This window comes from Delphinapterus leucas, chromosome 21 (genome assembly GCF_059928025.1).
Source record: "Delphinapterus leucas isolate spDelLeu-1000000601 "Yukka" chromosome 21, BTC_Dleu_Yukka2, whole genome shotgun sequence".
In the NCBI taxonomy this organism is placed as follows: domain Eukaryota; kingdom Metazoa; phylum Chordata; class Mammalia; order Artiodactyla; family Monodontidae; genus Delphinapterus; species Delphinapterus leucas.
The window spans coordinates 32,348,603-32,366,008 of record NC_143149.1 but is presented as its reverse complement, the minus strand read 5'-3'; the positions used below and the strand labels follow the sequence as shown (position 1 = coordinate 32,366,008).

The window sequence follows — 17,406 nt, the reverse complement described above, 5'->3', positions numbered from 1 at the left end:
TGGAATTTCTCACAGTTGGTACAAGAAAATACTCCAAATTAAATCATTCAGGCTGAATGAGACTTTATTTTTCTTCTTCTTCTTCTTAAAAATGTTAAAAGAAACACAGCCTGGCTGAGATCTCCTCCCCTCCCATCAGACAGATTGCTGCTCAGAAGGATCCTCTAGACTACATTTTACCTGAAAAAAACAGAGCAAAGGCAGATGAGAAACTCCAGGTGTGCATGTTTGGCATGAACATTTTTGCCCAAAAGATCCTAAAATGGTTGTCTGCCGTGTTAAGACCATGTGGGACGAGATCATATGGGACCAGGTGGCCTCAGGGGCTCAGGATAGGGAGTTTCTAGGATGTAAAAAGCTTCGAAGAACATTGCTCCCACCCTAACAGAGAGAGAAAAGCTTGGATAATCTACAGAATTACAGTTTTCCCCGAGCCCATCAGAGGGCTGAGGCCACAAGGCAATGGACTTTTAGCTGAATTCCAGAAAGGGCTGAGCCCTCCGAGGAGAGGGCCACCATTTCAGCTTTGGCAGAAGCAGGAGAGAAAAGCAGTTGCCATACAAGCCGAAGTTGTAACAGACTCTTGCAGGCCGGTGTGGCTTGAGTGTGTCTGGAACCCCAGGCCTCCAGCAGGTGCTCCTGAGAAATAGTGGGGTAAATCAGCTGACCAGAGGACACCCATGGGCAGCACAGGAGAGCAGGTGGTACCTGTGACTGTGGGGTTGGGGCGTGGCCCCAGACTCTTCCCTTGTGTGAAACCAAAACAGACCCTCTCCCCTTCAGACCTCAGGCAAAATCCCTTCTCCAGAGGGGGAGTAGTGGCAAACTCCCCCTGCCCCTGGGGAGGGTAGGAAACCTTCCAGCCCCAGGACATAGGTAGAGACCCAGTGCTGCTTCAGGAAAGGGGGAGGCACACCCCCTGTACTCCCAGGGAGGGCGGGAAGCCATTTGGGGCCATTAACTAACTGCCTTATACAAATAAAAAGCAGAGGTCTGCTGCCACTGGGGGAGGAGCGAGGGAATCTCACTCAGCACCAAGTATAGAGACAAGGCAGAGAAGAGGGGGAAAATGATGAAAAAAAATTCCCACCTTTGAGGCCCAGGAGCAAAGCCTGCCTAAGACTGAAGCTGGAGCAGGACAAAAGAGAAGCTCTGCTCCTACCTTGAAACAAGGAAGAGCATAGGACTGCTGGGAGGGGGCAAGAGCGTGGAGAAAGACCCCAACTGAGGCACAGGCAACATAAGGATGGCTGGAAGCTGAGCGGCAATCAGGATCACAGAACAACCCTCTGGCACCTTAGCTCCTACTCTGAGCTCCAGGTGACAGCAGCCTACCTCTGGAATAATCTGAAGGCTGTGTGCACCAGTGGTAACAACAAAACCCAGACGCAGGTCAACTCCTGACTAGATTGACTCAGCCCCCATCCCCAGCCCTGTGCTAACAGCTTCACAGAAGCAGAGGCATGTCCATTTCCAGGCACAAATTATTTCAGTCTCTACTGCTCTTCTATATATAGTGTCTGGCATTCAATTAAAAATTACAATACACACAGTAAGAAGAAAACAGCAAAAAAGAATTGTCAATAGACAAAGCAATCAACAGAACCAGACATAGAGATGACCTGGATTTTGGAACTATCAGATGGACTTTGAAATAACTATGCTTAATATGTTAAAGGATCTAGTAGGAAAAGTGGACACTGTTCATGGACAGATAGGGGATTTCAGCAGAGAGATGGCAACTGTAAGAAAGAGCCCAATGAAATGCTAGAAATTTTTAAAAACTTTCAGGCAATGAGGAATTTCTTCAACAGGCTCCAGAGTAGACTGGACACAGCTGAGGAAAGAATCAAAGAACTTGAAGACATGTCGGTAGAAATGATCAAAATTGAAACAAAAAATAGAAAAAGAGTGATGAAAGAAAAACAGGAAAGAGCAGCCAAGGGCTGTGGAACAAAATCAGTTAGTCTAACGTGCGCGTAACTGGAGACGCAGAAGCAGGTCTTCGGGAAGAAGAATTTGGCAAGCTGGCATTTTCCTGAGAAAAGCGTGTGGCTAAAAAAAATGCCCACAAGTAGCTACTGCTTTGCTCCCTAGCTTCTAATTTAGCTGAAGAAGTTCCTCTAATATCCCTCCACCTCCTTCTTGTTTATCTTCTACACCCAGTTATTTGGGGGAGGAAATATGTGATTTCTCCCCATAATCCCCCTCAGTATTCTGTCTGCCATTCAGCGTGGAGTGGAGTGGCTGTCAGGTTAGCGAGACTAGCTGCAAAGGTGCCAGGAAGATTCAGTGGCCTGCCTTTTACTCTTAGCCAATAACTTAAACTTGATTTGACTCAAACACACCACACGGATCCTGATTTTAAAGAGGTGGTAGATTGCAGTTTGTCTCTGTCCATAGTTTTAGTTAAGAACGAGTAGCTCCCAGAATTTGCACCCCTCCCCCCTTCAGATCTGAGCAATAACAAGTCTGCTTAAAGAAAAAGAAAGTATGAAATGTAGTATTTATCCATGAAACGCTCTTTTGAAATACTGGAAGTGGTCTCCTGCCTAGACTAGTTATGCCTCTAATAAGACAGTTGTACAAGCTCCTTTGGGTACATATGCCCTAAACTTGCTTTCAGGCTTTCAGCGACTTCAGCTGCTGGATGTGGCCATCCATCCATCTGCTGAGGCCAGTTGCTGGAGAAAACTTGCTGCAGTGGATGTTTGTACGTTCCTGGAATCCAGATGCTTCATGGAAGAAAGAGGAGGGCACTTGATGAGAAGGGCCGGGAGCATAGTTTCTAAAACCTGAGCTCATGGGTTTAGAATTTAAACTCAGACATGTTTAAACTCACGTTGCCATTGTTAATGGACTTGCACCCCTGGCTGTGTGCAGACTGCCCCGAAAAGCCCTCTGCGAAGCTTTCCTGACCCCTTAACCAAGCAGCTCCTTTCTCCTCTTTGCTACTTTCAGTCTTATACCTGCATTTTGGGCGTTTTTCACGTGATTTTGCATTTATTTTTATGCATCTCCTTTCTGTCTTAAACTGAGTTCTTTGAGGGTCAGGGTTTGTGTTTTAGGCATCCCTAGCGTAGTGCCAGGCACAGAATAGCTTCTCAGTAAATGTTTGCTGAAGCGGATTTAGTGCATGCTCGGTGTGAGGTAACTGTAGTTGGGACAAGAGTTTGTCATAGCCGTGCCCCTGTGTGATTTTGTTCTGCACTAGATTCCTGGGTCTTCTTGCACACCCGTCATAGCTGTGCCACATGGGCTTCTTCTGTGGCCCTGGTGAGGGAGTTGGATTCAGATCATCACAGTAATGGACTTGGAAGTAACTTAGTGTGACTATGTTGGAAACAAATCAAAGGTAAAGTAAGAAAAATAAAGTCATAAAGAAGAAAGAGATCTTTGAACCAGGATCCGAGGTGGAAGCTGAGTAAAACTATTAGAGACACAGATCTATTGATATTCAGATGGTCCCTTGCCTTCTGCCAGAGTTCAGCTTTGGGAGGGGGGTATGTGACCCAGGGAGGGAAGCAGAGGGGCTTCCTAGGGACCAGGGCAGCGAGTAAAATCCTGGGGACCACCTACAGCGGTCGTGACCAGACCCGCACGGATGGTTATGGTGACTGAGCAGTCCCTCTAAGCTGCCTGGTAGTCACAGAGGGAACCTGTGCTTTCATCGGCTGATGAAAAGAAACATACTAGCTCCTCGGGTTAAAAAAGGCCCAAACTCTTTCTTCCTGGGGCATCCAGGTTGGTTCTATATGTGGCTGTGACCTAGAAAGGCTGTGTGACCTGAGCCAATCATTTGACTTCTCTGGGCCTTGGTTTCCTCAGCATTCAGGGATCTCCAATAACCCTTTGGACGCCAGCATCCTCTGGGCAGACTGTGTGTCTAGAATCCCTGTGGATTGAGATCCTGACTCTGGCTCCAAAGAGCAGGGACAGCCACCCCTGGGGTGTTAGCAGCAAACGTTAGTGTTTTCCTTGTAGACTGGCCACTTCCCCAGCTTTGAGGCATTCAGGACCAACGACTGCTCCTGGAAAGTGACTGCACCCCCCGGGAGCGCTGAAAGCCCCGCAGTCAGCACACGCACGCTCGAAGCCCCAGCCGAGTCCCCTGCAGTGAGCAGACTGTGATTCCCACAGTGGTATGCCCACCCCGGATTCCCACGTGACCACAGGGTGCCTGCGCTCAGCGCCCGGAACCTTCCAGACAAGGCGCTGCTGGGTGTGAAGAGGGGATTGCAGATGGCAGCGCTGGGGAAGGAGGGGCTCCCTCCGGTGCAGACCCTTCCCCGGGGTAGAGTCAGGACGCAAAGCTGGAGAGAGTGGCTCCAGGCCTCCGGAGCAGGTCGCCTGACAAAGGCTTTTCTGCAAGTTTGTATTTTGCAGAATGATTTGAGGGGAACTGGCTTCAGCCCCGAGCTCCTCCCCTCCCTCAGATTCCTGCAGTCACAGACCTGCTGTCTTGCCTTCAACCACTTTCTCCCTTTCTGTTATCAAAACGGGCTCTGACCTAGCCTTTATCTGATAAACTCATTCACACTGGGGTGTGGATTATTCACACCTCTTTGGACCCTACATTTTCACGGTGTCCAAAGTCTGCAAGAGGAAGAAATCTAACGGAGATTTTCAGGCGTTGGCGAGAGGAAATATTGCAGCGGGCTCTCCCATCCCCTCCACATACACCCACCCTGGCAAGGCTGGCTGTGCTGACGGGCAAAGATTTGGCCAGCTGTACTCTGTGGGTTTCGGGCGCAGGGCGGGTCCGGTCTAAATAGGAAGTAGGTAAAGTTCCCTTCAAGCCTACTCTGGGCTGTTCTCTGACACCCAAGGCACCTGTTATATTTGCCCCGTCCAAGGCCCCCGACGTAAAGAGGGTCTTACACATGTTCCATTCTCCCATCGTGAGGCACGTGTGTCGCGTTACGGCAGTAATCACTCAGTACTTTCCAGTGCTGGTTTTAGCAAAGCAATAGGGCTAATCTGTTAATGGGTTAACGCACTAGAACTCCCAGGCAGAATATTTGTGTTTTAATTGGAATCTCCTGAAAATGATGCCCTGATACAAAGGGAGAGTGGGAGTTTCAGGACCCCATGGTGGGGCTGCAGAGATATTGGGTGAGCCAGGGACCCCTCCATTCACACCACCAGGAACCAACCCCTCCATCTTGGTGATGAGGGTCTTTCTTGTCAGCCAGAGCCCACGGTGGCCCTGGGGTACCCCCTGAAAAGGGACGTGGGAGAACAGAGTTGACCAGCAGAGGAGACAGGAAGGAGGAGATGGGAAGAGAGGAGATTGCTGGTGGGGAGGGAGCGGGGTGGAGATCACTGACTGATGAAAATCATTCTCTGTGCGGAGCCGAGATCTATTTCTCCATTGGAACTGAAAGCTAGTTCCATCGTGTCGTCAGTTATTTGTGTTCTGAGTAGCTCTCTTTGAAGGCAGCTTTTGCCAGAAAGTTTCAAGACATCTAAGTGCAAGGGTCAGAAGGGTCCGAAGCAGGAGGGGACCAGTGAGCCTTGTGCTGGCTGCTTTCTTTAGAGCCCGGGCGGCTGGAACTTTAACTACCCAGTGAGGGTTCTGCTTTTGTGGACTTGATGGTTGGCCCTGGAAAATGTTTGCTTGGTTTTTTTCTCCTAAAATTTAACTGTCAGACAAGCTTTGGTCACAGGCTGGCTCTGCCCTGCGCCTATGTCGACACCACTCGGGGTCTCCCCTTCGGGCCCTTTGCACAGCCCCTCGCGGTCAGGGACCTCGGTCCAGCCGCCTGGACCAGCAGGACGCACGGACCCTCTAACCCCACCGTCCCTGCCTCTCTGCTCTTCACAGAATGGGCTGAACGGCTTGCATCTGGCCTCTAAAGAAGGCCACGTGAAGATGGTGGTCGAACTTCTGCACAAAGAGATCATCCTGGAAACGACAACCAAGGTACGTCTCTTGGTGGCGGGGGGTGGGGGGTGGGGCGGGAGTTTTCCATCAAAATTCACATATTGTCCCAAACCCTAAAGACATAGAAACCAGCCCTTCATGACAGAAACCCAAGCCCGCTTCTGAACTCCTCTCGTCCTTCCAGTCACTTCCTAGCCCTGTGAGCCCCTGAAGTCACCTGAAAAACACAGGACCCCATTTCCACAAGGGTTCAGGGGGCCTTTATCCTCATCACTCAACTGTAAAGCTAAAAATAAAGCCGTTTGCCTGATGGCTTCCTGCTTTCCCAAGCTAAGAGGTCCACAGGCAGGTGCCCTGGGTCCAGATCCTCGCTCAGATGTTTCATACTCTGTGACCTGAAGCAAGTCACTCAGCCAGTGAGAAGCCTCAGTTCACTCATCTTTAAAATGGAGATTATAATATGTAGTTGCAGGATTGGTATGAAAATCAAATGTGATAGTGAATATATAATGCCTACATAGGAAGAAATCAATAAATATTGGTGACTGTGTCGTTCATGAGGGCTGTGGAAGAGTCCACACCCCTCTCGTTCATCCTTCTCCAACCCTGAGTCTTCCTTGGTCAGCCCCAAACCCATTTCCTCTCCTTACTGGGTCCCTTGAACAGTGAACAGTGTTCCGTTTACTCCAAGCATTTGTGTGATGTCACACCTCTCACAGCAGGACGGTTCTCCCCAAAGCAGTAGATTATAAACACCAGTGACTTAAGTCCAGAAACTGCAGTCATGGAATTGATGCACCTACATGTTGCAAAGTCAGTTTCATTTCTTATGCATCTTATTTGTTTACTAAGCAACAAGCAGCCAGCATTTAAAAACAAACAAAATTAAACCAGAAAAATCACCTCTGTTTACTGTGTCAAGTGCTGTTTCCTCTTCTCCCCCTTCCTTTGTTACATCCCATGGTTTTCTTCCTGGGCTGGTCCCTGCAGCCTCTTATTTTCCATTTGCTGTTTATTCAGCGTGGTCTCATGCACAGCCCCGATTTCAGTTCCGCGCAGCAGACGTTTTACCACCTCGTGAGCAGAGAACCAGAAGAACAACAGGTAGAGAACAGATATAATTATGGTTATGAAGTGAACTTCCAAAATATTATGAAGGTAGACTCATCTCTCGAGGTAAAATTCTGCAATTTTCATGTCATTTCCCAAAGGTGAAAAGATCTCACGGATGAAATAGACTGATTTGCTCTTTCTGAACGTGTACAGGGCATTTTTTTTCTAACCGCATGACAAATACCAATTGTTTCCACCCGGCTTCTTCTGTGGATGAAAGGGATGTGGTTATTTCTCATCTGATGCTGTCAGCTGCCTGGCCGCAAGCATGGTGCCATCTGACGGGCTGTGGTGGCCAGAGTGGCTGTCCTCCCCCTGGCATCCCCACAAGAGCTGCAGAAACACTATGCTTCAGCACGTTTACTCTCTCCGAATTTCCCCCTTGGATCGGTATTCTGCAAGCGAACACTTGGTGTGTCTCTGTTATTTATAGAAATTGTATAAGCCAACGTGGTTTCTGAGGGCCCAACAGAGGGAGGAAAAACAGGGTGAAGCTGAAACCGTGGGCAAAACAAGAGCCACAACAGATTGGGGAATTGTAATGGGTCTCGCAAGCAGGAGCGAGATTAAAAAAAGAAAAGACTAAAAAGCCAAAACCAATATAGGTTCCTAAACTGTGCTTAGAAAATTTAAAAGTGTGAAACAAATGTATTCTTTGCCTCCCCCTGCACCCCCCTCCCCAGCCCGGGCACTCACTCAGCACCCACTGCAGCCACCCTCCCTGCCGTGAGCTCTGGGACTCCCTGGAAATGGAGAAATTGGGTCTTTGTGGATCCAAATATAGCTAAGTACTTTTTCCTGCTTCTTTGAGGGCACGTTCCTTCATGCTGCGGGAGGAGCAGAAAAACCCATCTCCCTGTGACTCCGGACCTGAGGCTGGGGGTCTTCTTGAGCCTTGCGGCGCGTGCATGTGTGTGTGGAGGGGGGCATACATTCCTCACCAGGGCTGCTCTCAGCCCAGGTTCTGAAGACGTCACGGGCCGAGTCCCACGGCCAGGCCTCCACATCTCTCCCTGGCCAGCTTCCCTCCACGTGGGTTTATACGGGGTGAGTCCTGTCGTCGTGGGATTTCAGGCAGGAAGGGGCAGAGGGAAGGAAATGTTTGAAATTCCCTTCTCGAGCTGGCCCAGTGCCTGACTCAGATGTGCTCAGCGTGTGGTGAGTGGATGGATGGACATGGCACGCCTCCTTCTAGGTGGGGAGGCGTGGAGGTCTGAGTCTTGATTCCTAGAGAAGGTTCTGGTGCCAGCAGCCCCGTTCCACTTGGTACAGCTAGTGAGTTGGACCCAGGTGCCAAGGTGTCTAAGTGGAGGCTCTTCGGACTTCGAAGAAAAAAAGATTACTTAGCATCTTTATACTCATTTCTGACACTTATTCTCTGATGGATATTTGAGGAAGAACCCTTCTGCTTAACAAGTGGAACTTAAGGAGAAATCAGAAAGACACATTTGGGAGGTAACGAGAGGACCCTCCTGCTTGAAACAGGCCACGCTTTAGAGACAGAAACATGAGCCCTGGGGCGCCGGGTGGCCCTGTGATGCTCAGACCCTGTGATGCTCAGACCCCCTGGGGGAGGCGCTTGGCTCCCAGTGGCCGGTGGCCCCAGCGCACAGACTAGATTTGAAGTCCCTGTTTGGTGGGTTTCCTGAGATGGATTGGCAAGTGTTCATGTAATTTAGTTAAAAACTATATGCCGTCTGAACTAGAAAACGTGAGGTCGTGTGAGATCTGTGCGCCTTACGTAGCAGAGAGACAGATGGGTCCAGCTGTGGTCCCTGTTTGATGGACGTGGTCAAGTGGGCCTGCCCCGCCTGCCCCTCCCGGAGCAGGGATGCCCGTGGGATCATGTCGGGGAGAGGGACTTGGGAGGGAGGCAGGAAGGAGCCTGGCAGGGAGGTGCATCCCGGAAACGGAAGCTACCTGCCGGACCTGACCCCGCCCGTCCAGGAAGTGCTGTTAAATGCCCAGGATGGATCCAGACAAGAAACCTCACACGTCTCCGCCACTACCACCACCTTCAGAGCCTGCCTGGCGTCTTAGTCTCTGTTACCAGTTCTCAGCTTCTGAAAAGTTTACCTTAAAACAGCTGTGAATCTCATTTGCTTCTAATGTTTCTTCTCTCCGGCCTTCCTCTCCTCTCTGACTTGGTGAACTCTGACTCACTGTATTTTACTTATTCATATTCTTCCTTTGGGTTTTCCTCTGCCAGGTTCTATTCTATTTATTTTTCTGCACTTGGTTTCATATTTTTCTTTTCTTCTACGTACATTATATAGTTCCTTTTACTAACCCTCCCCCCAACTCCTTTACCTACTTCTGCCCTTCCCACTTCTATCTGATGCTTGACTACCCCTCACCCAGTGCCCCCTTTGGTCCAGCCTTTGGCCGGTGCGTGTTGCTGTAATGGCGCGAGGGAGCTGGGCCCGCGGGATCTGTGACCTCCTTTTCCCTGGAGCTCGGGGCCTCCGCCCCGTCCTGCAGGGCCACAGCCCCGGAGGAGCTGGACGTCCAAGGAGCCATCTTGCCTGGCAGCCCTTCCGCAGGTGGCCTGGGGAATTCTGACTGCCCGTCAGCCGATGTCAGGACGCCGAGCCCAAGTGCAGCAGATCCGTGCTGAGAAGTTGGCTTTCTTGTTCTGGGGCATTCTTTTTTCAGGAGAACGGGAAGAACTTCCCTCCATAGGTTTCCAGGGCTGTTCATGATGTCTGATGGGTCAGGCACACAAGTGTGTGTGGTCCACCCCTTGGGGCCATAAAGGAAGCCCGCTGCCTCCCCGCAGACGACACCCTTATCCCGCACCTGTGACAGCCCTGTACCTGTGACGGGCCCCTGGGAACCTCCTGTCTTCCCTCCCCGTGTTTCAGAAGGGGAACACGGCGCTGCACATCGCCGCCCTGGCGGGTCAGGACCAGGTGGTGCGGGAGCTCGTCAACTATGGTGCCAACGTCAACGCCCAGTCACAGGTGATGCTCAGGACCCCGGGCGGTGGGGCTGCCCGTCCCCTTCACCCGGGTGGACACGCTGTGTGGCCGAGTCCAAATGTATTCAAATGTCTCCAAGCACCTTCTTGCTTTTTCCTGCTTCACAGTGGACGTTCTAAGCACGATGGGGTGGGTCACTGTGGACCCCATCTCTGTTCCTTTAGCTGAATAATATATTTAGTTGTGGCTCATCTGTGTATGGGGGGGACATGAGGGCGGATGAGGAAAGGAGTGAAATTAGCAGGGGGTGGGTGTGCAGAAGAGGCTGACCATTCTGGGAGGGGCAGAAACAGACTTCCGGAGAGGATCACCCCCACCTGGTGGCCTTTTGCAGTAACCCTGCTACACCATTGCAGAGTGTCCGTGTGTTATTATAGCTGGAGACACAGGTGGGGATGTTGCCACAAGGGCTGGGTGGAAACAGGATGCAGGGAGAGCTGTCTGCGAGTTTGGAGGATCTTGCATTGGTTTTAGCATCTGTCACTAACATGGGTGAATGCCAATGGCTTTTTCTCTTGGCTTACAGAAAGGTTTTACACCCCTGTACATGGCAGCACAAGAGAATCACTTGGAGGTGGTTAAGTTTTTGCTGGAAAACGGAGCTAATCAGAATGTAGCCACAGAAGTAAGTACCTTGGGGATGCGGCCTCACGGCTGAATGTCTCTCGGGGGGAGGACACGGTCCCAGGGGAGTGTGTTCCTGGGACATGGCTCGGGATGCATTCTCTGCCATGATCAATGTCCTGGGTGCTGTTGGACCCTGCAAGGGGGCAAGAGACAAAGTTATGGTCGTTGAGGGATGCCCAGACACGTGCCAGAGAAGTGACAGCAGGGGTGAGCCTGTCATTCCCACTGTGACAAACACTGGAGGCCGGGCTGGGGTGGGAGGCGTGCATGCACGTGTGTGTGTGTGTGCGTGCGTGCGCACGTGTGTGTCACAGGTCTGCCTAGGACCTTAATGAGAAAGACTCTTGCCGGGAACCCACGTACACTCTTGGACAAGTCACTCGACCCTGAGTTTTGTCACTGGTGAAATGATGAAATCAGACTAGATGGAACCAAAGCTTCTCTTGACTCTTAGCATCAGATGACATCTACTTTGCCAGTTCAGGGGGCCCTGTACCCCTAGTACACACCGAGGAGATTAATAACAGTAGCTCACAGTTGAAACCTCGGTGCCTGGTGTGGTTTCCAGTGTTTGGTAGGCGTTCAATAATATTTGTGAAATGAATGAAGGAATAATGGTCGGCCGTCAGTTCACGGCACTGTCCTGACACCGGGTGATGGGGTGAGAGGGAGGCAAACAGACAGGGCAGTAAAACTCTCATCAACGCTCCGACTAGGAGCACGTCCTAAAGGAAAAGTTAAATACGCGCCAAAGGGAAATTCCTGGAGGTGCTGTGACACGGCAAGGAACGAAAGCAGGGCCAGGAGCGGCGTCAGGGAGGAGGTGGCATCTCAGCCGAGCTCGCAGGCTGTGGAGGAGGGAGGTCCTCTCGGGCACAGGGCAAGAGCCCTGAGCTTGAAAGCGCGTGTCCTGCCCTGAGGACCGAGTGGTCAGGACGGTCAGAGCAAATGGTCCCTCCTCTCCCCCTCCCCGGTCAGGACGGCTTCACCCCTCTGGCCGTGGCCCTGCAGCAGGGCCACGAGAATGTGGTGGCACACCTCATCAACTACGGGACGAAGGGGAAGGTGCGCCTGCCGGCCCTGCACATTGCGGCCCGCAACGATGACACGCGGACGGCCGCGGTGCTGCTGCAGAACGACCCCAACCCCGACGTGCTTTCCAAGGTGAGGCGGCCGGGGGGGCCGGGATCATGCCGGGGCCTGTACCGGGGGCCCTCGGGGTCTCCACCGATTCCGGCAGTTACCTGGAACCAGCCAGACCACAGAAGCTCCAGTGTGCACCCCAAGCACCCGCCCCGCTACGCCCGCCGTTCCACCAGCCAGCTGAGAGCCACAGGGGACGCCCCCCTTTAAACCCCCGGGCAATGCCGAAGGACGTGTGCTCACTGTGGCTCCAGGTCACCCAGAACAGCGCCCAGGCGGGGCAGGAGGGGCCTCTGGCCAGAGGAGGACTTTGCAGTCCATCCCCCCCACCCAGGTGGTGTTCTAGAAGTTTATTCCAGCTCTTTTCCCAGCTTCCCCCCGGTTGGAGGGAGGGAGGGAAGGGTCCCCACATGGAGATGGGACCGGAGAGGGGCCTCCCAGGGGCCTGGACAGCCCGCCATCTGCACACGCTGTCCGATGTTTCCACTCCCTGTAAGTTTAGACTTAGCGTCTCCCTCCCGCTGCGAACGCACTTGCACTGAGTCAGTCCCGCAGGCCCCTGCCCCATGGTCACGGGGTTCCGCCAGGAACACTGCTGCCTGGATTGTTAGGCGTGCTCGGGGGTTGGGCACAGAAGGATGACAAGGGACCCCCCCAGCTGGCCACCCAGGGGCCACCGCACCCCTATGGGGGCTGAAACCGTCCCGAGGATTAAGGTCATGGACCCCATAACACTTCTCACTCATTCATTAAAATCTCTTCAGAAGTAACCGTTCAGAGGAACGGGCCCTGCCTGCAGGGTGGAGGCGACCCTGGTCCATGGTTTGTCCATGTGAACCACGGAGACTGGGTGTCCCCAGAGGTAGCACCTCACTTTTGGATGTAATTGACGTGGGACATCTCTTGACCCCTTCCTTCTGAATCTGCCTGCTGTGTGAGGTCCTCTGGTCCTGCCGGCTTTTCAGAACACCAGGCTGATTCTGAGGTAGAAATGACAGTACGTGGCTTGTGACGCCTTGTCCCCCTCTGTTGTGTGCCAGACGGGATTCACCCCCCTCCACATCGCAGCTCATTACGAGAACCTCAACGTGGCCCAGCTGCTCCTCAACCGGGGAGCCAGTGTCAACTTCACGCCCCAGGTGAGGCCCTTTGGTGAGGCCGCCCATGCGTGCGGGGACTGGGCCTCTAGAACCCAGTGCCCCCCTCTTGTGGCACCAAGGACATCCCCGCACTGCAGACGTGCCTGCGGGTGAAGCAGCCCTGGATGGGTTTCTAAGAAATTGCAGCCTGTGTTTTTGATTCTGGGGGACCTGGGCTCAGCCAGCTTGCTGTGATGAACCAAGAGGCTGGCGTGTCCTTAGAGGCTTTGAAATCTTTCTTAGGCGACAAGAGTCCTAACAGCGGGCTCTGAGTGGCCGCTTGCCTTGGGCTGGGGCAGGGCCACAGGGGAGCAGGGCGCAGAGCAGCTGCCTCCCAGACGAGGATACACGCCCTGACCAGTCCCTTCCTCCCTTCCAGAACGGCATCACGCCTCTGCACATTGCTTCCCGCAGGGGGAACGTGATCATGGTGCGGCTTCTGCTGGACCGCGGGGCCCAGATAGAAACAAGGACCAAGGTGGGTGCCAGCCAGCTGCCCGGCAAGGCCAGGGGAGCGAGTGCTGCCTTCCAGGGCTCCACCCAGGTAGTGGGCTCCCCGTGACCAGCTAGGGAAGGGCGTCCAGCCTCTAGAACAGCCCACAGGGGCAGCTGGAGACCAGACTGCTCCATCGAGCTGGTCCTTAAGGAAGCCTTCTCGTGCCTCTCCGGCTGGAATGGTGCCACAAGTGCCTTCTCTCCAGTGACCTCTGATGGGTGCCTCTGGGGCTTTCTCTTTTTGACTGTCTTTTAAAGGATGAATTGACACCTCTCCACTGTGCAGCTCGGAATGGGCACCTGCGAATCTCAGAGATCCTGCTGGACCACGGGGCGCCCATCCAAGCCAAAACCAAGGTGCGAGCTTCCTTTCTGCAAGGAGCATCTCTTAGGCAGGGCTCCAGGTCAGGCCGACCCGGGTCGAATCCCATTTCTGAGAAACAGAGACGCTAATTCTACTAACTCAGCCAGTGTGTGTAACGTTGACCCCAATGTCTGTCACACAGGAGGCACTCAGCTCTAATTATTATCTAGATCAAGGTTGGCACCCTTTCTCTCTAAAGGGCCAGATAGTAAATATTTTTAGGCTTTGCAGGCCCTGGTCAATGTCACAACAATTCAAATCTACCACTGTAATGGGGAAGCAGCTGTGGATAATGTGCAAACTAGCAGCCCTGTTCTAGTAAAACTTTATTGCCAAGCACAGGCAGCAGGCTGGAGTTGTCCCATGGGCTGTCATTTGTCTGTACAGCTCGAGATCAGGCCTCATCTCTTTTACCCTGGCTCCAGAAAAGACAGGAACTAAGCACTCGGGGAGTCTTCAGAGCCTGGACCGGACTGGATAATATTGAAAAGAAAACAAAACGGTTCTTCTCGAGGTCCTTTCGGGGCCAGAGCAAAAGCCCAGCCCTCAGTTCTAACATGAGGTCTTGAGTCTTACTGGGGCCAAAGCTGTCAGACTACCTGGTGTTGCCTACACCGCCTCCAGGCCCACTGCCTCATTCTTGGGGTGAATTTAGAAGGTGGTCAGAGCAAAGCAAGGCAGAAACCAGACCCACCCATGGCCACTCCTGAGGTTTTCTGTGCGCAGCTCCCTGTCATAAGATTCTACACCATAAGAGCAATTTATTCCCTGACCGAGGGTTATGTGAGTGTTCAGTGGAGCTCTCTGAAATCTGGGTCATGTTCACGGCCCAGGCTGTCGTGTGTGTGTGTACACTTCCCCTTTTTATAAGGACAGCAGTCATATTGGATTAAGGTCTACACCAGTGACCTCATCTTAACTAACTACATCTGCAATGATCCTGTTTCCAAATGAGGCCACATCACGAGGTCCTGGGCTTTAGGACTTCAACATGTGAATTTGAGGGACACAGTTCAATTCAATCACTAACAATAGCCATCATGCAGCTTGATTGTGTTTCTTCCTCGCTGAAAATCCTTCTTTCAGTTGTCTCTTGCTAAAACCTAACGTCCCAGTTTCCTCGCTCAGGGGCTTTCATGATGCAGCTCCTGCCTGCCCCTGGTGTCCAGCTCTATGCCCTTGGCCTCCCACGTGTTTACCTGCATGGAGCTCCCTGGGTCCCAGGGCGGCTGCCTCTGTGGCACTGCACACGCCATTCCCTTCTCGGGGATGCTCTTTCTGTGTCGTCTTCCTGGCAAGATCCTAGCTCAGGGATCACCTCCCTGGGAAGCCTTCTCTCCCCATGTCCCCCCGACCGCATCATGACTCCACACTCCCCTGCTCCTCTGTGCTTTATCAGGCCTTCCTGATGTCACCACACGGAGTGACAACAATGTATCTCTTTTCCCATCTTTAACCTACTAGTCTGCCAGCTTCCTTGGCCTGGAATTCTGTCTGTTCTGTTTCCCCAGAGCTTATCCCATACCTGATGCACTTTAATCACTTAATATTTGCTGAATTTATGTCTGAATGAATGAGTGAGTCTTCTCTGTCTTTAATTGTTTGAAATAAATTGCTATTTAAGAAATAGTGAGGATCCTTAACAGTTTTTTAAAGTGATGTGCACTTGTCAAGGACAAAGAACGGAGGGTTTTAGATCCAAATTCCATTTTAGCATCATTCATTCATTCAAGACCACACTGATTAAGGACCACTGTGTGTGTTACATGCATGCGTGGGGCGTGTAAGAGATACTAGGCACAGTCACTGATCTTAAGAAGCTTCTAAGGAAGGAGAGAAGATACATACACCTGAAAAGTTAATTATGAAAACAATTCGGCAAGTATATAAGTACGGTCCGAGTGAGGGGTACAGATGAGAAAAGCCCACAGGAATCAAAGGTGGCCAGAGGAGGCCTCGTGAAAGAGGTGGGCCTGGCTAGAGCTGGCCTGGAGGATTTGGCGGGGTGAGAAGAAGGAGGTTTGCAATCAGAGACCAGCAGGAACGCGGAGGCCGGAATGAACCAGGCTCACCCGGGAGCCACATGGAAGCCCTGTGTAGGGAGGAGGTGGGAAGTGAGGTTGGAATCATTGCCTGCCTTGAATTTCCATGTTCATTTCCTTTGCAACTGGTTGTTTTCCCTCTTCACCAGAATGGCTTGTCCCCAATCCATATGGCGGCTCAGGGAGACCACCTTGACTGTGTCCGACTCCTATTGCAATACAATGCAGAGATAGACGACATCACACTGGACCACCTGACCCCGCTCCACGTGGCTGCCCACTGCGGCCACCACAGGGTGGCCAAGGTCCTTTTGGATAAAGGGGCCAAACCAAACTCCAGAGCCCTGGTGAGTAGGAGGCTATCGGAAAAGGTGCCAGAGGGGCTAGGGCCAGAGCTGCATGGCTGAGCCCCCCAGGGAGGTACCCACTGGTGCCTGGAGCTGCCCTGGAGACTCAGGGCGGGGACAGTGTCGGGGGGCGGGGCGCTGAGGCCCGCGGGGCGTGGCAGTGCACCGGCGGATGTGACCTTACTCCCTGCCGCATCCCACACATAATGACTGAGCCCCCGTAACAGGCTGAGGTCTGGGTGGGTTTGGGCCCAGGACACCTGACTCACAAGCAGTGTGTGCGGTAGGTATGCGGGATGTCACTCCCGTCTGTGCCCAGAGCTGAGGGTTGGTGATTTCTAGCGACTGCCTGGCTTTTTGACCTGCTTTGGGGGCGAGTGAAATGGGCTCAGCTAAGCATCCTTCCTCTGCAGAGGGGCTCACAGTGGTCATGGTGCTTGAGCAGAGGTGAGTTCAGGCCTAAAGCAAATTCCCTCCTGGGACTGTGGTTCCTTTCGCTCGCCCCAGGCCGGGGGCTCCCGGGGAAGTTGCTGGCGGGGCCGGAGCGCTGCACGGAGCCTGCCCACACCCGCCATCTTCCCTCTGCCCATTCCCAGAGGAGGAGAATTTAGAAGGCCGGACAGCCTCCAGGCCGCCAGGATGGCTCGTTCATTCATTTATTCATTCATTTGTTCAGAAAGCTTTCACTGAGCAGTCCCCACTTGCCGGGCACTGTCTGGGGTAGTCGGGGTTTCTCAACCTCAGCACTACTGACATTTGGGGCCCGATGTTCTTTGTTGTAGATGTTTAGCAGCATCCCTGGCCTCCGCCCACTAGGCGCTAATAGCACTCCTCCCCTCCTTGTGACAATCAAAAACGTCTCTAGACATTGCCAAGTGTCCCGGGGCGGGGGATGGGTGGTGAGACAAAATCCCCTCCCCTCACATTGAGAACCACTGCCCTAGGGGTTAAAGCACTGAAAAAACAAGCAGACTAGCAAAACCCCGCGAACAAACAGAAATCCCTGCCCTGGTGGAGTTTACATCCTAGCGTATCGTGTTCAAGCAGGGCTGAGGTGCAGAAATCCACTTGACTAGAAACGCACGGCGGTTTCAGGGAACCTGCTGGGCTTCACAGCAGTTCTCTTTACTGTAAATTTCCCCTTAAGGAAACTTCAAACGGCAGGCTCTTTCAGTGCGTCCAAAAATGTGACTAAATTTGGAAAAAGGGTTTACAGACAACATATCCAGGACCTCGCCTGGTGCATAGTGAGAGCCACCCGCCTCTTC

General features: G+C 52.6%; 1 protein-coding gene across 3 annotated transcripts in view; it reads left to right on the top strand.

The window, feature by feature from the left end:
- Nucleotides 1-17,406, top strand: part of ANK1 (ankyrin 1) — a 97,303-nt gene that overhangs the window by 19,047 nt on the left and 60,850 nt on the right. For all 3 annotated transcript variants that reach the window (XM_089903788.1, XM_089903786.1, XM_089903787.1), the window contains exons 3-10: nt 5,828-5,926; nt 9,865-9,963; nt 10,508-10,606; nt 11,587-11,772; nt 12,792-12,890; nt 13,270-13,368; nt 13,644-13,742; nt 15,941-16,138. In XM_089903788.1, the coding sequence (XP_089759914.1) occupies nt 5,828-5,926; nt 9,865-9,963; nt 10,508-10,606; nt 11,587-11,772; nt 12,792-12,890; nt 13,270-13,368; nt 13,644-13,742; nt 15,941-16,138 (978 nt within the window). The remainder of the gene's footprint in view (nt 1-5,827; nt 5,927-9,864; nt 9,964-10,507; nt 10,607-11,586; nt 11,773-12,791; nt 12,891-13,269; nt 13,369-13,643; nt 13,743-15,940; nt 16,139-17,406) is intronic.